General features: G+C 46.5%; 3 protein-coding genes across 9 annotated transcripts in view; 2 read left to right on the top strand and 1 right to left on the bottom strand.

Moving 5' to 3' along the window:
• Window positions 1-23,308, top strand: part of HDGF (heparin binding growth factor) — a 303,843-nt gene that overhangs the window by 128,471 nt on the left and 152,064 nt on the right. The window lies entirely within an intron of this gene.
• LOC115457592 (interferon-stimulated 20 kDa exonuclease-like 2) overlaps window positions 1-23,308 on the top strand; it is a 100,204-nt gene that overhangs the window by 297 nt on the left and 76,599 nt on the right. Inside the window, exons 1-2 of one of the 2 annotated variants that reach the window (XM_030187059.1) lie at window positions 13,219-14,100; window positions 16,380-16,580. In XM_030187059.1, the coding sequence (XP_030042919.1) occupies window positions 13,309-14,100; window positions 16,380-16,580 (993 nt within the window). In that variant the 5' untranslated portion in view covers window positions 13,219-13,308. Of the gene's footprint in view, window positions 1-13,218; window positions 14,101-16,379; window positions 16,581-23,308 lie in introns of those variants that run through there. The other variant, XR_003939982.1, reaches the window with a different exon arrangement.
• On the bottom strand, window positions 2,109-10,206 carry LOC115457590 (protein RRNAD1-like). Its single transcript, XM_030187057.1, has 7 exons — window positions 10,191-10,206; window positions 8,928-9,039; window positions 8,106-8,227; window positions 7,489-7,690; window positions 6,657-6,719; window positions 5,720-5,863; window positions 2,109-2,207 (listed from the first exon to the last, which is right to left on the bottom strand). Exons 2-7 carry the CDS (start codon window positions 9,036-9,038, stop codon window positions 2,142-2,144), a joined length of 708 nt encoding a protein of 235 aa, XP_030042917.1. The 5' UTR covers window position 9,039; window positions 10,191-10,206; the 3' UTR covers window positions 2,109-2,141.

The raw sequence follows: 23,308 nt of genomic DNA, 5'->3' as shown, positions 1-23,308 counted from the left end.
ATTACTTTTTTTATGGCCTATGCATTGCCTTCTGCTTTCTTTGGGTTTACGTTCAATTGGGATCTAGTCACTAGGTTACCCAGGAAATTTTGCTTTGTAATAAACACCTCGCGCTCCCTCCTAGCCAGGAGCCACACAGATGAAAGACAAATCTAGTATCCAGGTGCCCACATTTTATACACATAAAAATGTTTAGAACAGTGCTTCTGAACCCAGTCCTCGGGGCTTACCCAGCCAGTCAGGTTTTAAGGATATCCACAAGATGAGCAAGGAGGCCATGAATGCAAATCTGTTGTGGATCCCCTGAAAACCGGACTGGGTCGATTTAGAATAATAGCCATCAGGCTAAGTGCTTGCAAGGGTGTGTACACAGAGATGGGACGCAGGCAGGGCTCCCACTTGTCTGCATAATTTACAGAACACTGGCATTTACACGCATCCCTGCTATGAGCAGGTCGATACCAGGTTACACCAGCATTCTGTATTAACCAAACATAGGCGCTTACCATGCGGCCCTGGGGCACCTAGAATCAGGGGTGTGCTGGTAAATTTTTAACAATGGGCTCTCTCTCCGGGCATAGCCGGCCCTGAAATTTGGGGGGAGGGGGGAATATATGTCTCTCTCTCCCCACCCTTGTGAGGGCACGCTAGGCATACCTTTGCCGAGCCCCACCAGCCAATAAATGGACTGCCACCATTCTCTGCTGCTTGTTTCTTGCTCTGAGCAGCATGATGGAACCTTCTTGCGCTTGCATGAAAAGTCCCAGCCTGATGCTCAGAGTCAGAAACGAGGAGCAGGGAGCAGCAGCAGTCTATTTGGCTGGTGGGGCCAGCATCACTGCCAGCAAAGTAAAAGAGAATCCAGGAGGGGGCCCAAGCCCACATTTTGGGAGTCAGTTGTTAAAGTAGCCATGGGGAGGCCTACTTTAACAACCGGCTCCCAAAATTCTTAAAAACTTAACAAACGGCTCTCGCGAGAGCCCGCTCCAGCACACCACTGCCTAGAATCGTCCCTATGGTGTCTCCCTCCAGAGGCTGCCTCTGGCCACCAGGTGTCACTGTAGGAGCTGGGCACATGACAGTGCCTGGTTCCTTTATATTTTGGATAAAAGAACTTTGGATGCTGTTCTTCAACGGATGACTCAAAATCAATACAACTGAATATTGCAAAAACAGAAGTTATGATTCATCTGTTACTATGCCTATTAACCTGTCCTTGTTAGGAGTAATTGTTCAGACATATATACAAGTGAAACATTTGGGAATTTTGTTAGACTCTGTATTCTCATTTACAACCCACGTGTAAGCTTTAATTTGGAATGTGTACTTCAAGATGCGTATGCTGTGTAAATTGAAACCTTTATTTCTGTGTAGGAAGATATAGTGGAATTAGAAAAGGTACACAGAAGGGCGACGAAAATGATAAAGGGGATGGGATGACTTCCCTATGAGGAAAGGTTGAAGCGGCTAGGGCGCTTCAGCTTGGAGAAAAGACGGCTGAGGGGGAGATAGGATAGAGGTCTATAAAATAATGAGTGGAGTGAAACGGGTAGACATGAATCGTTTGTTTACTCTTTCCAAAAATACTAGGACTAGGGGGGCATGCGATGAAGCTACAAAGTAGTAAAATTAAAACAAATTGGAGAAAATTTTTCTTCACTCAACGTGTAATTAAACTCTGGAATTCGTTGCCAGAGAATGTGGTAAAGGTGGTTAGCTTAGCAGGGTTTAAAAAAAAAAAAGGTTTGGACGGCTTCCTAAAAGAAACGTTCATAGACCATTTTTAAAATGACTTGGGGAAAAGCCACTGCTTTTTTCTGGGATGAGCAGCATAAAATGTACTGCACTGTTTTGGGATCTTGCCAGGTACTTGTGACCTAGATTGGCCACTGTTGGAAACAGGATGCTGGGCTTGATCGACCTTTGGTCTGTCCCAGTGTGGCAATACTTATGTACTAATACGCAAGGCTGCTCGCAATGATGAGGGTCTCAGAAAAATACCTGCAACCCATGGCAGTGGTAGCCACGATGAGAGCTTCAAGCTTCTGGGACCAGAAGAGGCAAATTCCAGGGAGCTTCTTACCTTAGCATGCCAAGATCATCTGTAGTAAGGGCGGTGGTGGAGGAGGTGGGTTTGGCAGCTACCAGTACCAGATTCCTGGGGGAGAGCTTGGGATCAAAGAGGGGAAGCAGCTCACAATGAAAACCTGTCAGGGGAAACCAAATAAAATTTTCACTTTTTTTTTTTTTTTTTTTAAACATAACACTGGTTCGCTGTGGGCATATGCTTTTATGCCCCCCCCCCCCCCCCACCACCACACCTGTCTATTCCCATTGTGTCCCTTGGGATCTTTTTCTGTGATGCATTGCCCCATTGGGAATACCAGTATTTTTGCCCTCCTGATTCATTTGTCACATGGTGGCCTCCAAGCTGGACCGCTTCAGAGATGTAGAAATAAAAGCTGACAGGTGGACGGAGTAGGTCCATTGCTTGCGCTAATTTAATACACTCGCAACCAATTTTCCAGAGTTATCTTTCCTGCCTCAGGTCTGCACAAAGGCCTCTGAAAAGCCAGTCCCAGTATCTAGTATCAATTGGATTTTTTTGACCACTGTGGCTGGTGTTTAAAAAGATGTCGACTGCTGGGGCTGAATATTGGCCTGATGGTTATCAAATTTTAGATCAAAGGTTATAGAATTGCACTCGAGATTGGATTATGTTCTTTGGTATGACAATTTTGTTTCTAAATATCTTAAAATCAACTCATAATAGAATCTGGCAAGGACAGCACAGGACAGTTGCTGAGTCCAGCATAGTACGATTCCGCCAATGTGACTTGAAGGGAACCGCACAGACTTGTGAATTTGGCCTACTGGTTAGGGTGGTGGACTCTGGTCCTGGGGAACTGAGTTCGATTCCCACTTCAGGCACAGGCAACTCCTTGTGACTCTGGGCAAGTCACTTAAGCCTCCATTGCCCCATGTAAGCCGCATTGAGCCTGCCATGAGTGGGAAAGTGCGGGGTACAAATGTAACAAAAATTTAAAAAAAAATAAAAAAATTCTATGGACCTAAATTCCAATCCACCATTGTGCTTTGTGAAAGTAGAGCTGCAAAGCCTGTGCAGCCCAGTTCTGATCCCACTCCTCCCATCATCACGCTTCGTAACTTTGAACACAGCACTTGCTGCTCTGGGTTCAAAGTAAGATCATACATTTTTCAAGACAGAGGTTTTATAACCATGTGACGTACCTTATCTAGCACCACATATAGTGATGATTTTAATGTAACATCGCCTAGAAAATGACCTGAAAATTTAAGTACATTGTCCCTGCCATACATGTCTTAAACTTTGGAGTTGAAGGGCTCTGGATACTGACCGCTCTCCTGCAGAAATATCATTCTGTCCAACAGAAGGATTGTTTCCACTAAAGGAGCCAGCAGCAGAGCCAAACTGAAAAATGCCACCACATTCTGTTCCTGAGAAAGCATTGCCTCCACCGAGGCCTTGTCCAGAGGGACGTTGGGGTCCAATCCCACTCGGGCTAGCCCCTGACGGGCGTACCTGTGAGAGAGAAACCAGAGCACCCATCAAAGGCTGATAAGCTACACAGACAGACATCACAGGGGCTTGCAGTGTTGTTTCACTAGTAATCTGGATTATGTTACTGGACTGATGTAAGAATTATCTGGAGATGGAGGATGTATATAAACTTTTAGGACTCCATAACTCTTCTCCAAAAATTCAGATTACCTCTAGTAACATAGTAAATGACGGCAGAAAAAGACCTGCACGGTCCATCCAGTCTGCCCAACAAGATAACTCATATTTGCTGCTTTTTGTGTATACCCTACTTTGATTTGTACCTGTGCTCTTCGGGGCACAGACCGTATAAGTCTGGCCAGCACTATCCCCGCCTCCCAACCACCAGCCCCGCCTCCCAACCACCGGCTCTGGCACAGACCGTATAAGTCTGCCCAGCACTATCCCCGCCTCCCAACCACCAGCCCCGCCACCGATTACCTCTAGTAAGTTGACATGATAGTTTTCACTGCCACAGAGAGAATCCAAGCCTCACTTAAGCACTGTTACGTGTTCAGGAAACCCACCACCATGTCTTCATTTTGCTCTTTTGTGACCAGAAGCCCCTTACTCCTCTCCCAGTCTCATGAATGTTACACAGTGTAAGAGGCTTCAGGGATAACTGGATTATATGAGAACCAGAGCTGACAATATGATTTTATGTTAAGAAGCACCTACCCCCCCCCCAAAAAAATGAAGTTTGATTGCCCAGTTTTCCTTTTGCTTATTTAAATCTTCATAAGCACAGAGTTTGGACAGCTACCGGCTTAGATTTACCTTAAATATAATCATAACATAGGGAATGCACAGCTGACCATAAACCTCATTTAAACCTCGGCTGTCATCACTATGAACCAAATAATGACCCAGTGTGAGTTTCTTCCTGATCCATCAGCCACAGTGCAAATGCTGTAACACTAGGAGAAAAGGTGGGGAAGCTTAAAAACCTTGTGATAAATGCAGAGCACCACAGAGCCTGGCCCAACAAAGCTAGATGATTATCCTATACTGCCATATTCTGGTAGTTATGAGAGAGATTCTCCCCAAGTAGAAGAGCACAAGAACTTGGGAAAGAGAGAAACACATATTTTCAGAAGAGGAAAAGCAGGAAAAGTCACTTACTCTTCAAAGGAAAGCTCATGTGCCTTTCTTATCGTCTGGACACCCAGTCGCTTCTTGGATGGGTCTAACCCCCTAATCACTGTCTCCAACACAGCTCGAAAGCAGTGTGACCGAAGGCCTGTACTCTTGCCCCGAAGGCGTTCGGCGTACTCCTCGATGGCATGGCAGGCCACTTCACGTGATTTGTAAGAGAGCTGGTGGCCGGGGAGCTGCGCCAGCCAGGTGCTCATAGGGTAGCCAGGCTCTGAGGATTGAGCAGGCTCAGGAAAGCGACGGGGCCTCGGGACACCCGGTGGAACAGGCGTCTCAGCGGTGCTGATCTTCATGTAGCAGCAGGCCACCGAAGTGATGCCCACGATGTTGGGACACCTTGCAAAATGGCGGAGCATGGCGACACTGAGGTCACCACAAGCATGTAGTCCTGTTAGCACAAACCTGCTCTCGGGGGAGAAATAAGGTCCCGGCCGGCATGGCTGCTTTATATGGTAACAGTTTGATAACATAGAAGTTCTTCTAATGTCTGAATTCCTGGAATTGTCTGGACAGCTGTGACCATTCCAAGACCTGTGTCCATCCTGGTTTAAAGAACTTGCTGGTCTGTTTCCATTTACTTCAAGCTCTGCTGTTGTTTTACTGTGACTTTTACTTACTGATGTTTCACTGGCCACTGCTGGCAGGTCCTTCTCTACATCTGTAGTACAGGTCCTACCTTGACAAGCAAGACGCTGCTGTCCTGGAGTTATAGAGCCCAATCCGGCTACCTGGGATGGGCTAGTTATTGCTTTTGAATAGGTATGGGTTTCTAAAGACTGGTCCTTGCATAACTGGATAATAAAGTGTTCCCAGGATGCTTTGGGGTCCACCCACCCCCATACATGTCTTGGCACCTGGAGGGTAAGGCTGTGGCTGCCATCTCCACCGAGGCACTAAAGAAAACAAACAAACAAAAATTAATGCATAAAGTCACTTGCTGATCGAAGGCTTGATCCCAAAGAAGGACATTTAAACGCATACCTCCATTGCCTTCTTTCTCTCTTTCTGTAAGGCGAACCCCAGCTGCTGGTCGAACTTGGTGGCCATGGTGACCAGATGCTCATCTGCCTCCATAGCTGTGACGGACAAACCGAGGCCGAAGGACAGGAACCGGGAGAGATGGCCCTTAGATAAAATTCAAAGAGAATTATCATGCAGGAGACCAGAGGCCAAAACTTATCACATTTCCCCCCAGCACCAGCCCTGTATCTGGTGCCTTTTGTAATCTCAAGTATCGCAGGTGTGTTTGTGTACACATATATGAATGTGTACATACATCGCATAGGTGCAACGAGTGCCATGGAAAAGTATAATTTACTGGGATTTGGGGGGGGGGGGGGGAGAAGAGAGCACATATTTCTGCATTACCCAAAATTATAAGTCATACCATGCACACCAAAGATCATTGACACTACTTATTCACATAACCTCACAGAGCCGTAAGAAGCCAAAGATTTTCTCCCTGGCCACAAAGAAACATCCGTGTTTTTATACATATATTGTGTCCCTCTTGATGACGTCCTCGACACTCCCAGATATTGTGGCATCAGAAAACACCGATCCTCCCTGCCCAGAGCCATGCAGATCATAGTGAAGCACAGAACCATAGCATCAGTTACAACACAAGATCGGCACAGACCAAATGACACATGCTATTTGTAACACCTACACCGTAGCAATTCCAGGCACAATGCTGTTACGTACGAAGAACCAGCAGATGCCACGATTTGTGTGAGAACACTGAGGAGAGGTGGTCATCAATTAAGAGACCCAAGTCTTCTAATGATTCAGTTGCATGCTGTTATAATTTGGGATGGCGGAATAACGTGCAAACCTTTGCTCCATGATGCCAGCGTTATCAGAAGGCAAGGAGCTCTCGGATCTGCGGTCGTTATAAGCAACTGCTGGAAAATCGTACCTGGCCAGATCCAACATCCACAATGCAGTCGCAACCTGTGACGCTGCTCAGCTTCTTTACTAGCTGGAAAGTGAGAGATGCAAAGATTAAAAAGTGCTTCTCCAGATCCTCAAGGAACACAAACATATGGGGACTTTGTCATAAATTTGCAACTCTGTGGAGGCTTTTATTTCCCTAACCAAAGCAAGTGTATCCTAGGAACATCTTTTAAAAATACAGACACAGAGGCCCAGCCAGTGCCGGCCCAGTTCACCTCCTGGTATAATGCCATAGACCCCAGTTGAAAACAGCCTTGCACATTCGGGTCTATCTAGCCTCAGGATTTCATTTTTTTGGGCATCAATTTTTGATGCTTCATACTCAAGTGGTCTTCAAGCTGACGTATATTTATAAGAAAAGGCAGACACACTTTGAGGAGGAAGGGGGACTTCCTAACCTAAATTTTAGAATAGTTCAGCCTATTATCTAGCTGATGAAACAGGTACCCAAGAAAATAACACTAATATTCTCTAAAACACACATGTGAATAGCAGTTAAAACACTCGGAGAAAGGTCCAAGTATATCATCAAATCTCTCTCTGTCGTCTAAAACCTGCAGCCATATATAACGTGGACTCTGCTGAATTATTACGTGGCAAGGTTGAATGTCGTGTCATGTCAAATTTAAACAAGGGCATAGTCTTGTTTTCAAACCTCCAAGATTTACCAACTTCATCCACTCCCCCCCCCCCCCCACTCCACCCCCGGCCTAGCATCTTAGTTACAAACTGAACTCCGAGTGCTAGGAGCTGCTCTTTCATATCCGTTTGTTTTTGAAAAATGCCAAGCTCACCTCCCCCAGCCGCCGAATCTCATGTTGTTTCTTGGGCTTCACGTGCCTCCGGAGGAGGGGTTCAAGCATGGCGCTCTGGCAGTGATTGTGGCGGAACTCTTCCAGCATACCATTCCCCGCCTCTCTGGCTACTTGGGGGAAAGCTAACGTGTGTGCTGTGACTTTAAACGCCAGCAGGGAGAGGGGCCACACTGACCTGTAGCTAGGAGGGCGATAAAGAGGAATTGAGTGAACAAGCCATGGGTGTCTGTTAACACTCATTAATAATGTTACAAGACCTAATTTGGACTCTGTCACTAAAACAATGACATTTTATCCTGCAAAAGCAGCACTTAAAACCAAACTGAGAGGTGGAACGCAAGATTAAAGTTACATGTGATTTCGTAGCGCTTGGCTTACTGCTAACGCAACTCAATGTGGCAAAGAGAGTAGGTAATGGGAGCACTGACAATTTCTCCTATAACACCACCATGTGGCTGGTTAAAGAATAGCACAAGAAGTAGGTGTTGGTTCCAGCTGATTGCTGCATTTTCTGGCCCTGGAAGGAAGGATGCACAGAAGAAACCAGAGAAAAATGACTGGAGCTCAGGACAGGACAAAAATCAAACTCTGCATACCAGATTTCCTTTGTGTTCCCGGTCTCCAGCAACAAATCAGCTAATTGGGCAGAAGGGAGGTCAGCCAGCACTGTCTGCCAAGACTGAGGCAGAGTATCCCAGAGACCGTCTGTAAAAAACTCCTGGTGGACAAAACATATAATGGTGGTTTATGCGATGGTACCACAACATAATTTGAATACAAGAAAACAAGGGCAGATAAAGAAACACAATCTAGCGCCATGGCAGGCCAGGAAATAGCTGGGCTGGTTCCAACAGACTACAACTTCCTAGACGCCAAACAGTTTGGTGTCAGCTGGTCACTGGGTATCAACCAGTGAAGCCATAGGAACCTAGAAAGCTGTATGTTTACATAACAACCTTGCTAGTCTTTGCAATCATTTAAACAGCTACCAAAGTGTGTACGCTCACCCACTCAGGGCAGTACAGAAAAATGTTGAAATTAGATCTTAACTGCTAATTTTAGTTTTACAGATGTTGTTTTCGTCAACCACCCGCTACTCCAAGGACACAACCCGCAGGTTCTGGACTGGTCTGGTGAGGACACTAAGGAATGTCAAAATTCAACTTGGATCGAGTGCTTTGCAGCTGCTATGTATCATTATCATTAGCAATGCGGACAGGTGTAAGTGTGCAGACCAGATGGCAGCAGAAAATAATTTATGAGTCCACCTACTATGTTCCTAAGAACGAACACGGAGCAAAATAATCCTCGGTGCTCCCAACCCACTGCCTGAGGCTCAGCTTAGTGTAAAAAGGAAGGGGCAGTGTGCATGATGCTGCTTTAACATGTGAGCAACTTCTATTATGAAATCTACTTACGATGATGTAGGAGTCCGTAATGTAGCCGTAGATCGAAAGGACACGTGTGATATTCAGTGCCAGCTGCTTCTGCTGCTGTAGGGAGAAAGGCTGAGAAGAGAAGTTGGTCATCCTAGCAAACAAAAATAAAATAAGACTTGGGGGCCGGATGACACAGCCAGGGCATTAGCCAATTACGTTGTGCATAAGGTGGTCTTATTATTGGCATAATTATCACTTTTCTACAATTAGTATTTATCATTTCCACAGTGTACCGGACATATCTTATTTCTGCAATAAACCATATGTTGACACCCTCATAAATGTAAAAGACTGAGTGCACCCCTTCAACGTCTGGCTTGCATTAGGATCCTCACATCAAAATAAGGGGCCCAGGTTCACAGAGGTCCATTAACTGCTGGTCTTTCAGTCTTAGGACTAGGGGATAGTAGCGTAGCCAGAGTTCAATTTTTAGATGGGCCTGGAGGTGGACGGGGTGGGCACAGGCCTCGCATTTCCTCCCCACCCGCTACCTCCCCCCCCCCCCCCCCGCCTGCCGCCGCATTTCCTCTCCACCCGCTATCCCCCTCCCCCCCCCTGCACATGGTCAGTTCTGATCATTTGTACTGACCTGAAGCGCCGTTCTCCCTCCAGCACCGGCGATTCCCCGTAGCCAGCCTTCTGCCAGTGCGCATCGTCGGAGCCTCTTCTCAGGCGCATCCTGCCTACTCTGCAACTTCCTGTTTTCCGCAAAGGTGGCACGCGCCTGAGAAGAGGCCCTGACAACGCGCGCTGGCAGAAGGCTGGCTATGGGAATCGCCGGTGCTGGAGGGAGAACAGCGCTTCAGGGCAGTAAAAGTCAGCAGACCATGCAGACGGGGGGGGGGGGGGGGCGGGCCTGGAGCAAAAGTGGCTGGGCCCGTCCACGGTTACGCCCCTGCCAAGGGACGCTCTGCACAATTAACAGGTAGCAGATTTGAAACAAAGAAAGTGGGGGTGGGGGGGGGGGGTTCAGGCTGAGCATCAAGTTGTAAAATTCCTTGCTGGTGGATGTGGCTCTAGCCAGTAGCACACCTGGATCTAGGATTTGGCCAAGTTTCATTAACAAGTATTGGCCAGACACGCATAGGGATTGGTCCTCTTTTTACTTCTCCATTTCTTGATTTCCCAGTCACTGCGTCCAAACATTGATGCTACTTGTCACAGGCTCTCAGAGAAGCAAAGCCAAGAAGCGAGTCTGCGCCGAGGGGGCTAGAGCGTCGCTCGGCGGAAGCACTGACTGACCTTCCCACTCCCTTGGTCTCTATGGTTGGGTGTCGGGGCGCTTTGGTCCCTCTGATTCTTCCGATCTGCTCGGATTAGGAAGACCTTCTGGGCTAGGGAGGGACCCTCGAATCGCCTTTTCTTTCTTGGGTGCCCGCTGAACAGCTGCTTCCGGTGTCGGGGCCTGCGCTTCCGGTATCTCTCTGTAGTTCCTCCAGCCTTGGTTTCCGGCGTCTCTTGTTCCCCCCCCGGCAGCGGTTTCCGGTGCTTCGGGCCTGGGTGAGTGTTGGGTCTGTGTGTGGCCCCCACGGGTACCTACCTCCCCCCACACACACATTGTCCCAAGATTGTGATGCCCCCCTCTCCTTTCACATTGACATCTCATCCTCCGATCCTCCGTTCTCGAACACTGGCGCCACAAAGCGTACGCAGCGCTGCACAAACAGAGAAGAAAGACAGTCCCTGCTGGAAGAGCTTACAGTCTAATACTCTACCCCCCTCCTCCTCGCTGAGATCACTCCTTCACACACACATCGCCCCTACAGTGGGGGAAATAAGTATTTGATCCCTTGCTGATTTTGTAAGTTTGCCCACTGACAAAGACATGAGCAGCCCATAATTGAAGGGTAGGTTATTGGTAACAGTGAGAGATAGCACATCACAAATTAAATCCGGAAAATCACATTGTGGAAAGTATATGAATTTATTTGCATTCTGCAGAGGGAAATAAGTATTTAATCCCTCTGGCAAACAAGACCTAATACTTGGTGGCAAAACCCTTGTTGGCAAGCACAGCGGTCAGACGTCTTCTGTAGTTGATGATGAGGTTTGCACACATGTCAGGAGGAATTTTGGTCCACTCCTCTTTGCAGATCATCTCTAAATCATTAAGAGTTCTGGGCTGTCGCTTGGCAACTCGCATCTTCAGCTCCCTCCATAAGTTTTCAATGGGATTAAGGTCTGGTGACTGGCTAGGCCACTCCATGACCCTAATGTGCTTCTTCCTGAGCCACTCCTTTGTTGCCTTGGCTGTATGTTTTGGGTCATTGTCGTGCTGGAAGACCCAGCCACGACCCATTTTTAAGGCCCTGGCGGAGGGAAGGAGGTTGTCACTCAGAATTGTACGGTACATGGCCCCATCCATTCTCCCATTGATGCGGTGAAGTAGTCCTGTGCCCTTAGCAGAGAAACACCCCCAAAACATAACATTTCCACCTCCATGCTTGACAGTGGGGACGGTGTTCTTTGGGTCATAGGCAGCATTTCTCTTCCTCCAAACACGGCGAGTTGAGTTCATGCCAAAGAGCTCAATTTTTGTCTCATCTGACCACAGCACCTTCTCCCAATCACTCTCGGCATCATCCAGGTGTTCACTGGCAAACTTCAGACGGGCCGTCACATGTGCCTTCCGGAGCAGGGGGACCTTGCGGGCACTGCAGGATTGCAATCCGTTATGTCGTAATGTGTTACCAATGGTTTTCGTGGTGACAGTGGTCCCAGCTGCCTTGAGATCATTGACAAGTTCCCCCCTTGTAGTTGTAGGCTGATTTCTAACCTTCCTCATGATCAAGGATACCCCACGAGGTGAGATTTTGCGTGGAGCCCCAGATCTTTGTCGATTGACAGTCATTTTGTACTTCTTCCATTTTCTTACTATGGCACCAACAGTTGTCTCCTTCTCGCCCAGCGTCTTACTGATGGTTTTGTAGCCCATTCCAGCCTTGTGCAGGTGTATGATCTTGTCCCTGACATCCTTAGACAGCTCCTTGCTCTTGGCCATTTTGTAGAGGTTAGAGTCTGACTGATTCACTGAGTCTGTGGACAGGTGTCTTTCATACAGGTGACCATTGCCGACAGCTGTCTGTCATGCAGGTAACGAGTTGATTTGGAGCATCTACCTGGTCTGTAGGGGCCAGATCTCTTACTGGTTGGTGGGGGATCAAATACTTATTTCCCTCTGCAGAATGCAAATAAATTCATATACTTTCCACAATGTGATTTTCCGGATTTAATTTGTGATGTACTATCTCTCACTGTTACCAATAACCTACCCTTCAATTATGGGCTGCTCAGGTCTTTGTCAGTGGGCAAACTTGCAAAATCAGCAAGGGATCAAATACTTATTTCCCCCACTGTAGATCTTTCTCCTCCTTAACACACACACACACACACCATCCCCTTACTCTAAACCGATCGCTCCCTTTCATCACATACCAAGGCTCTTGCAAAGACCCAGCAACCATTTGGATCCTTAAATCCTCCACCTTAGGAGAGGTAGCAGGTTTAATGTTGAAAAGGGGGGGTAGGTTATATGGTGAAATTATAACCCAGGACACCGAGGCATTGGAGCCGACTCTGTGGGTGCTTGAGCACCCCCAATGTTGAGAAAAATCCTTGTATGTGTCCAGGGAGGGGTTATTTCCATTGGGCTTAGCATCCCCAATAATTTTGAAAAGTTGACTCCTATGCACCCAGGCTACAGAGGAAACACAATCTGACTGGAGGGAATGCACTGCTTGATCTCGGTCTGTGGGGTCTCATCATCCTGCCAAGTGATAAGGGTAGGGAAATGAACCTAGGACAGCTCTAACAGCAAGACCACAGAACAGTATTGTTATATATTTTATTAAGATAGCTCAACAAGTGAAATTAGAGGGTAAACAGAGGCAAAGATGCTCAGGGCATTTTACAGCATAAGAATAGCCGTACTGGGTCAGACCAGTTATCCGTCTAGCCCAGTATCCTGCACTTGAAGAAACTTTCACAAGGAGCTATAAGTAGGGCTGGATTTTCAGCAATGTTCTGCCAAATCTTCCGTTTCCAGCCCTGTGGCTAACTTAGTATGATTGTGTTGCTGGTTATTTGCTACTTGACCAGGACTCTCTTTAAAGGGGTAAAGCCAGACCAAGTATAGGTCTGGAGAGTAGAAGGTGAAACTTATATGCTTTATCGAACCATGTTGACATCTTCTCATGTTTCTCTCTGGAATTCAGTTATTTTTCTTTCTTTTCCAGATGAGAGCAGCAGTTTCTACACTTTGTACCTTGAAGGATTGTTTTTCTTTTCTATTTTAAGCAGATTTTTCCCTTTCATGCAGTTGTTTTTAATTCTTTTGGAAACAAGTTGACTGTTTTACGGGATGTCAGATTTAATTATAAATTTGGACATAAATGGCAGCCAGCCTCAATGGAAGGCCAGCCACCCCAATGAGAAGCACAAATGTTTTCTTAAGCGGCGGAGATTTTTAGAGAGAAAGGGTTTTTTGAAACAGAAACAACTCCCACAGCAGGGCCACCAGTATCGGCCTGTCAAACCAGAGAATGCCTTTGTTGGCTCTCATGGAGGCTCCAATCCATGGGAAAGGAACAAAAACATGACCGACCTAGAGTCTCCAGTTCACAGCACAGGTAAAAGGAGACCAGAGAAGAATACCAACTCCATTGGCAGCAGTGACTTGTCACATCACACCTACCAGCCAAAGCCATCCCTAACATCAAATAGTAGTCGTCATTCTGAAGAGTGGAAGCATCCTTTTCATTCCCAATTGACGAGGTCTGTTCCGAGAGAGCCTAAAATGGGGCAGGGACTGGCACAATCAAACTTATCTTCGGTCAGTTATTCTAATGCCAAAGATCGCTCCCAACCCCTTGCTGGCACGCCCAAAGTAAGTCTGCTCAGTGAGTATGAAAGCGGGCTTTTTACTGCCTGTCCCCACAAAACAGTGGCGATTGACTGTGAGATGGTGGGGACGGGACCCGGAGCACGTCACAGCGAGCTGGCCCGTTGCAGTATAGTGAGCCATCAAGGTGATGTGGTGTATGACAAATACATTAAGCCCCCGAACCCTATCACGAACTTCAGGACGAGGTGGAGCGGAATCCGGAAGCATCACATGAAGAATGCGACCCCGTTTAAGATGGCCCAGAAGGAGGTGAGGATGGAGGCAAAGAAGAGGGCTGTGAGTTTAGTTTGTAGGTCGAGATTTGTTTTTTTACTGATTTCATACATTTCACTGTAAGTATAATTTCAATTTGATAGCATTGTCGGTTCTCATAAAAGACCTAAATTAGATGGAAACCAAAAAAGAGTGAGCAAAAACAGGATCCAGAGAGTGAATCCTTAGGGACAGACCACCTTGGGAGGTAACTTGGTTTACGTAAACTAAGATATAGCAGTTGCATTTTGGAGTGCGTGTTTCTCAAGACTAAGAGGGTAGTTTTATATCATGGTGCTTGAATTTAGCCACCAGTTCTGTAATGGCTTCAGAGTGCACCTGAGCTGTTAAACTAGCATAAAAGCTTATTGGCATACCCACATGACAGGTCAATGACTGGGTTAAGTGCACCAAAGCAATGCATGCGACTGATAGAAGTTGTGTGTGTCACATGATGACACGTCCATGCTTCTCCCACATGTGCACCCCTCTTGCAATTACTAAGTAATTTTGGTATGTGCTTTATAGAGTAGCGCCTCCCACCAGAAGCTTAGCCGAGATTGGGTGGCAGAGCCGGTGGTGGGAGGCGGGGCCAGTGCTGGGCAGACTTCTACGGTCTGTGCCCTGAAAATGGCAGAAACAAATCAAGGTCAGGTATACACAAAAAGTAGCACATATGAGTTTATCTTGTTGGGCAGACTGGATGGACCGTGCAGGTCTTTTTCTGCCGGCATCTACTATGTTACTATGAGGGGCATAATCGAACAGGAGCGGCCATCTATAAGGGCGGCCATCTCTAATGACGGCCCCGTCAAGCGGCGTACCTGACTGTATTATCGAAACAAGATGGCTGGCCATCTTTCGTTTTGATAATACGGTCGGGGCCGGCCAAACCTCAACATTTGGGCTGCCCTTAGAGATGGCCACCATTGGTTTTTGCCGATAATGGCAACTAATGGCGGCCATCTCAAACCCGGCCAAATCCAAGCCATTTGGTCGTGGGAGGAGCCAGCATTTGTAGTGCACTGGTCCCCCTCACATGCCAGGACACCAACCTAGGGGGCACTGCAGTGGACTTCACAAATTGCTCCCAGGTGCATAAGCTCCCTTACCTTGGGTGCTGAGCCCCCCAAAACCCACTACCCACAACTGTACAACACTACCATAGCCCTTAAAGGGTAACGGGGGGCACCTACATGTGGGTGCAGTGGGTTTCAGGTGGGTTTTGGAGGGGTCCCATTTAGCACCACAAGTGTAACAGGTAGGGGTGGGATGGGCCTGAGTCCACCTGCCTGAAGTGCACTGCAGTACCTACTAAAAACTGCTCCAGGGACCTGCTGTGATGGAGCTGGGTATTTTTTTTTTGGATGGGAGGGGGTTTTGGGGGAGTAAGGGGAGGTCATCTGGTCAGTTCGGGCACCTTTTTGAGGCTTGGTCCAAAAAGGGACCAAGTAAAGTCGGCCAAATGCTCGTCAGGGCCAGCCTTTTTTTTTTTTCATTATCGGCCGAGGCCGGCCATCTCTTAAGCACGCCCCTGTCCCGCGTTCGGTACACTGCCGACACGCCCCCTTGAACTTTGGCCGGCCCTGTGATGGAAAGCAGTTGAAGCCGGCCAAAATCGGCTTTCGATTATACCGATTTGGCCGGCATTAGGAGAAGGCCGGCCATCTCCCGATTTGTGTCGGAAGATGGCCGCCCTTCTCCTTTGAAAATAAGCAGGTATGTTACTTACGGGCATAAAATGCTAGTTATTCAGTAACCTTCACACGTATTTGGCAAATAACAGTGGGCACCAGCTTATGCAATTGCCTTTTCACGTGATTTTTCAGACCTCTAGGGGTCTCCAAAGAGCTTGTCACCCCCATAGACGATTTCATTCATTTTATATATTTTTATATCTTTGTCTAGCTGAAACATGGTCACATCAGGTTTTACCTCTTTTTATTGCATTATTGTTTATTTTCATATTTGTAGTGATGGTTTTGGTTGGTTTATGTATCACTGTAGAACTGTTTTCAGATCTAAACTAAGCATTGTAGCCCAGTAGATTAATCTGTTGACCTACAGTTCTATCTGAAACAAACCGTATATAGAGAGGAGTCAGTGGAGTTAAATTAACCAAGAAATCCTGTTCTTATCCCGCTTTATTGTGCCTTTAAACAAAAGGTGGTATGTGAAGCTTAATAAACTATAAATTGGACTTTTTATGCAGGCTGTTTGTCCATCGCCTGTTTAGAGTGGTGGATAATTCTGAGGAGCTTCCCTTTCTCTTTCAGATCCTGAAGATCCTGGCAGAAAAGGTGGTTGTCGGCCATGCCATCCACAATGACTTCAAAGCCCTTTGCTACTTCCACCCGAAGGCGCTGACCCGTGACACCTCCCAGATTCCGCTGCTGAACAGGAAGGCTGGCTTTCCCGAGAATATACCCGTTTCGCTGAAGCGCCTCACCAAGCAGCTGCTCAACCGAGATATCCAGGTACCAGAGAGCCTCTCCTGGGATTTGTGGATACATACACACATTTCTCTTTGAGCGTAGCAGTTCACCTTAACATGTCTCAGTTTTTGAGGAGTTATTTATGGGGTTTTTTTTCCCCCCACTCATCTGATGTGCTCTGTGTAATTGATTTATTTATTAGGATTTATTTACCGTCTTTTTGAAGGAATTCACTCAAGGCGGTGTGCAGTAAGAGTAAATAAAACATGAGCTATATATAATTACAGTGCTTATTGGCAGCAAGAGTCAGAGATGCACTGATAGTCAAGTAGTAAGTGGAGAAGAGAAAAGGGGTGGGAATGACCCCAGTCGTATGATCCAGGGTGATACAAATGAAACCTTTATTACAGACAATAGATGCACATTCATACAGACTCAACATGGGCTGTGTTTTGGCTAAAGAACAATGACGTAATATAAATAACAGCATTGAGAATAATGTAATTAAGTAGCAGAAGCAATGTGTAGTAATATTGTCTTATGAAATTCTATTCCACAGATACCGTGTTTCCCCGAAAATAGGACATCCTCCGAAAATAAGACCTAGCAGGGGAGGCCTTATTTTTCGGGGAAACATCGGGGTCACGCTCCCCCCGCCCTTTCACCTTCGCACTCGCCGCAAGCATCAGGGCAGGCCACTCCTTCCTTCCGTGTCCCGCCCTCGCCTGATGTTACGTTACGTCAGGCGAGGGCGGGACACGGAAGGAAGGAGTGGCCTTGCTTGCTGCGAGTGTGAAGATGAATGGTGAAAGGAAGCGTTTAAGAGGTTAGTTCCGGGAGCGACTGAGGGCGGAGGGAGCCGGCGATTGAGGGGGGGGGGGGGAGCCGGCAATCTCGGGTGGGGGGGCGACCTCAGGTGGGGGGGGGGGGGGGGCGACCCGATGTTTCCCCGAAAAATAAGGCCTCCCCTGAAAATAAGACCTAGCGGGTCTTGGGGAGCAAAAATTAATATAAGACAGTGTCTTATTTTCGGGGAAACACGGTATTTGAAGGAGGTGTTGCTGCTCTCTGTAGCTGATTCTCTTCAATTATCTACCTCAAAGGAAAGTTTTCACAGAAACCTGAAGGGGAAGCACTGGATGTGTTAGACTGTGCCACTGATTTTGATCTTACTAAGGCTCGTTAGCAATTTTAACGCGCCTACAGTTAGACCGCGTGCTTACCGTGTAGGCGCCGACAGGGATATTGTAGGCGCGTACACAGTTAACGTGTGTTAAAAATGTTAACGCGGCTTAGTAAACCGGGCCTTGAGTTTTTTTCAGACATCTCAAGATGAGTTTTCGCGTCGTGCAACCCTATTAGTTACTTTGATATCAAGAGTCAGATAAATTTTTGATTTTACATGCTTGAAGAATAAGGATGCTTTATTCTGTGGTTAAAAATTGAGAATCTTTCCGGATGTGGCTAGGGCCACTCAGGCAAGATGGAAAAAAAAACCTTGATCTGAAGCCACATCTCCTTGCGTTGGGTGCCGCATTTTTTTTTTGAAGTTCCCATGCAAGTGTTTGACGCTGTTTCAGGGACCTAATTATGTGTTTTTTGACTGTTCGAGTGTAAAAATTCTAATGTGAGAAAGACTTGACTACAGGGATTAGCTGGGGGTAGAGCATGACTTGTAACTGTTTAGTCAGCCTTATATTTTTTATTATTTAGTACTGAATTCTTTCATGTTTTTTTTTTGCTTTTGCTCCCCTAGATGTGGGCTATTTTGTTACTTATGATCATTTTCTTATAGTTTTGTTGAAAATTTCTCGTTTCTTTGTGAAACTGATTTATTAAAAAAAACAAAATTGGTATGGGGTTTGTGTCGCAAGACATACGAGGAGAGATTTGAGGACCTGAACATGTACACCCCGAAGGAAAGGAGAGACAGGGATGATATGATACAGTCCTTCAAATATTTGAAAGGTTTTAATTTACAAATAAACCTTTTCCAGAGATGGGGAAGGGGGTAGAACTAGAGGACACGAATTGAGGTTGTGGGGAGGCTGACACAGGAGCAGTACCAGGAAGTACTTTTTCACGGAGAGGGTGGTAGATTCCTGGACTGCATGGGACAAATGCAAAGGAATCCTGTACAGAAGACAGGGAACCAAACAAGCGTAGCAGTAATTAGATGACACCACCAGTAACTGGGAAGCAAAACCAGGGCTGGGCAGACGTTTTTACGGTCTGTGCCCTGATCATGTCTGGACAGATTCAGCTTCAGTAACTGGAGAACAAGGCCAGTGTTGGGCAGACTTTTACGGTCTGTGCCCCAACAATGTCGAGGACGTCAAGTATGAGCATGTAGTATCTCATCATACCTTTTACTAGGAGTTTATCCTTTTGGGCAGACTGCATGGACCATATCGGTCTTTATCTGCTGTTATCTACTACTACTACTACTACTATTTAACATTTCTAGAGCGCTACAAAGTGTACGCAGCGCTGTACAAACACAGAAGAAAGACAGTCCCTGCTCAAAGAGCTTACAATCTAATAGACAAAAAGTAAAGCATTTAAATTTAAAATATTTAAGCAGTCAAGCACAAGAGAACAGTCACAGAAGGACAGAAGATGTTGAAGGGTGGTCAGTGTGATTAGGTGTAACTCTGGTTGGAGTAGTGGGAGAAGGTGATAGAAGAATAGAAATGGGTGAGGTAAAGTAATGAGTGGGTTGATAGGGAGGTTATATAAGACATGTCACTCTAGGGGTGGGTGGAAGCAGGAGAAGGTATTCTCTGCAGCCTATCTGTGAGATGGAAAATGCTCTCTGAAGCTGCTGCTATAAGTTGTTAGTTTTCTCTCCCTGAAAGAGATCCAAGCCACACCCACGAAGTTCAAACTGTCAGTGGGGAGGGTGAGGGGAGGAAATGGCAGTGCTTGATGAAAAAGAGAGCTCAGTTTGATAGGAGATATACTATAGGATGTCATTCTGAGGCCAGGCTAAGTCTAAAGCAGGAGAAGGTATTCTCTGCAGCCTATCTGTGAGATGGAAAGAAGTCGAAGGTAAAACAGAAGTGGACGGTACTCCCGGCGCGGAACAAAATGTACATGCGCAAGAAGAAAAACCCCTGACACTGGCAAATAGTACACCGTTTCAACTTTTCCGACATGGCGGTCACGCGCGAGCATGCGCCTACGCGGTTCGCGCCTAAAACCCTTTAATCTTCTATTCTTTTGTTTTAAAAACACAAAGCTCAGCTCCGCTCCGCTGACCAAACCAGCGCTAGGGAATAATGCCCCACTGAAAACAGAAGGGAAGGAGAAGAAAAATCAAAACCTTTGCTTTTTTTTTTTTTGCTGAGCAGCTACACAACACAGACACCCCACACAATAAACAGAGCCGCCTGCTCGTTAAAACAATGGGGAAACAGTGCTTCAGTTTTGTAATTTTAAGCTGGCTGCCTCTCCCAAAGGTAAAGCCTCTTTGCTAACCAAAAGAGGAACCCTTCCCTTAGCAAATTGAAGAATAGGAGGGAGGTGGGGAGGAAAAGGGGGAGTGACCCGGGGCACCCGAGTATACACCCCTGAGGCTGAGCTAATAAGCTGACAAAACACTAACAAGCCTCATAAGAATTCCTGTGGCACAGAAAAAGATAGAATAAAAGAATACTAAAAGAATTATAAATCTAGAAAGAGAGACTAATGGGCTCACTTCCCACCTGCTGGGAGACTGAGAAAATACTGAGGATAGGGTCACATGACCAGGGCTCCTATTGGCTCGCTAGAGTCAGAGTTTTTTCTCAGTCTCCAACCTGCTGGAAGGCGAGCACAACCCATCAGCAGTGTTGCCAGGTGGGCGGTTTTACCGCCCAATTGGGCGGTTTTCCGCGACCTGCCGCGGGAAATTTTTGCCCGCGGCGGGTTGCGGTTTTTTGGGCTGTTTTTGGGCTTCGGGGCGGTTTTTTGGCTGGCTTTTTCGGCCACGGTGGCCGGGGTTAGTGAGGTTTTTGGGCGGGGTTAGTGACCTGGGAGACGGGGCCAATGACGTGGGAGGCGGGGCCGATGACGTGGAGGGGGGGCCGATGACGTGGAGGGGGGCCGATGACGGGGGAGGCGGGGCCGATGACGGCGGGGGCGGGGGTGATGACGCGGGGGCGGGGGTGTCAGGGGCGGGGTTTGAGTTTGGGCGGGTTTTGGTCTGGATTTTGGGCTCCTTTGGGCTGGAAAAATATTTTCCACCTGGCAACCCTGCCCATCAGTCCAATCCTGGGCCGGTCCGGAGGGATGCTAAGGAATGACAAACGTTGTTGCAAACTAGTGAGGAGGAAGCAGCTTATCTAGTAGGTCAAATTCATTGAGAGTGATGATGACCCTTTTTTTGTTGAAGAAAATGTAAGGTGTTAGCATGGGTCTCCAAAAGATAGGGGTGAACTGAATATGGCAGCTAGGATGATTGATGCTGATCTGACACAACCATGGTCACAATTCCTGCCCACTTCCACCAGCTCCCATCTGTTTCAAAACTTCCCCACCTCCCTCCCTAGTCCCCACCTCTTTCTTGGTCTTAAGTTCAGGCAATAAAATCTTAATACTCCAGTTTGCTATGGCTTTCAGGCTTCTTAAAATCTAGATCATATCAAGTCAAACAATAAGGAACAACGTCGTCATCATGGTCCCCCAGTAGTGGAGTACCGCAGGGTTCTCCTCTGTCCCCCATCTTGTTCAATATCGTGACGATTCCCCTAGGCAATTTACTGGAAAAAACCAACTTCAAACATATGTATATGCCGATGATATCACTATATATATACTCCAGTCACTACATGAAATCACACATACAATTAGATTAGGCATCTCACTGATGGAATCTTGGGCATCCAATTTCAAGTTAAAACTCAACACTGAGAAAACTAAATTCCTAATCCTCATCACCCTATAACTCTTAAAAATTTCACAACTGATAACATCACCTATCCCCTTGATTTTACAATGAAAATCCTAGGAATTACAATTGACCAATTTCTCTCCCTCCAAAATCAGGTCTCTCAAGTGGACTAAAGTGTTTTTTAATACACTCTGGAAACTAAAGAGATTAAGACCCTTTCATACCTTAGTTCAATCCCTGGTCTTAACAAAATTTGACTAGTGTAACTCCATCTACACAGAAATTAAATGCAGTCTTCTTAAAAAACTACAAACCGCTCAAAACACTGCTGTGCGTTTCATATGTAGATCACCGCTCTTCACCAAAGTCCCCTCTTCTTTATGATTTACATTGGTTGCCAATAAAAGATAGAATATCATTCAAATTATGTGTATTCATTCACCAAATTTTGTATGGCATGTCTCCAACATGTGTACCCTGGAGGAAAGGAGAAACAGGGGTGATATGATACAGGCGTTCAAATATCTGAAAGGTATTAATCGGCAAACGAACCTTTTCCGGAGGTGGGAAGGCGGTAGAACTAGAGGGCACGATATGAGATTGAAGGGGGGTAGACTCAAGAAAAATGTCAGGAAGTATTTTTTCACGGAGAGAGTGGTGGATGCTTGGAATGCCCTCCCGCGGGAGGTGGTGGAGAGGAAAACGGTAACGTAATTCAAGCATGCGTGGGATAAGCATAAAGGAATCCTGTACAGAAGAAATGGATCCTCAGGAGCTTAGCTGAGATTAGGTGGCAGAGCTGGTGGTGGGAGGCGAGGATATTGCTGGGCAGACTTATATGGTCTGTGCCAGAGCCGGTGGTTGGGAAGCGGGGCTAGTGCTGGGCAGACTTATACGGTCTGTGCCCTGAAAATGACAGATACAAATCAAAGTAAGGTATACACAAAAAGTAGCACATATGAGTTTATCTTGTTGGGCAGACTGGATGGACCATGCAGGTCTTTTTCTGCCATCATCTACTATGTTACTATGTATGTCTCCATCTTATATGAATGATGTCATCAAATTACCACCAAGCAATCATCCAGAGAATATTTCATCTTACATTTCTCTAATTGCAAGAATGTAATCCACAAAACAATTCATACTGCTAACCTCATATCAATTACCTAAACTAATTACGTACACAAACAAGTACGTCATTTTGAAGTTTACCGAAAACTCTTTTTTTTTTTTCGTTTAACCTTCAACAAAGCAAGGAATCAATCTTGAATTGAATTAACGTCTGATCCTATTATATCATATTTCAATCCCCTACAAGTACCACCCTGTTCTTGGATAATTGAGTTTTTACTTAATTATCCCCAATCATATACTTACGTAGCATAACGTTTTGCTCCTTGACCTTTACATGTGGTCTTGAATGTAATGTTCACTATGGAAGCAGGGTGTTTTCTGTTTGTGTGTCCCACTTGTGTGTACGTACTTTACTGTTTTGAGTCAATATGTCAAGCAGGCAAGAGTTATGTTTTATCATTTATTTATTTACAAGCAAAAAAGCCCGTTTCGTGAAAAATGAAACAGGCCCTAGGAAGGCTATCATCTAAGCGATTTTTCCTCTCTCCCCTGCCCTGCCCTCCTGTCCATGTTGAGCGATTCTCCCCTTCCATCCTATCCATGTCCAGCCAGTGGCGTACCAAGGGGGGGGCGGTCCGCCCCGGGTGCACACTGCTGGGGGGGGTGCCGCGGCGCGCGCCTGTCAGCTGAGTTCGCAGACTTCGCTAACTTCACTGCAGCTCCCTCTGCCCCGGAACAGGTTACTTCCTGTTCCGGCCGGGGCAGAGGGAGCTGCAGCGAAGTTAGCGAAGTCAGCGAAGTCAGATGACAGGCGCGAGCT

Source organism: Microcaecilia unicolor, chromosome 14 (assembly GCF_901765095.1).
Source record: "Microcaecilia unicolor chromosome 14, aMicUni1.1, whole genome shotgun sequence".
NCBI classification, from domain to species: domain Eukaryota; kingdom Metazoa; phylum Chordata; class Amphibia; order Gymnophiona; family Siphonopidae; genus Microcaecilia; species Microcaecilia unicolor.
The sequence above is the reverse complement of the archived record's forward strand: the minus strand, read 5'-3'. Positions and strand labels throughout refer to the sequence as shown.

Coding starts and splice junctions, on each gene's coding strand:
- LOC115457590 (XM_030187057.1), bottom strand. CDS start 9,038: ATGACCAACTTCTCTTCTCAGCCTTTCTCCCTACAGCAGCAGAAGCAG. Junction 6,720..7,488: donor AGATTCGGCGGCTGGGGGAG/GTGAGCTTGGCA, acceptor CTCACTTTCCAG/CTAGTAAAGAAGCTGAGCAG. Junction 2,208..5,719: donor AGAGAAAGAAGGCAATGGAG/GTATGCGTTTAA, acceptor TTCCCCTGACAG/GTTTTCATTGTGAGCTGCTT.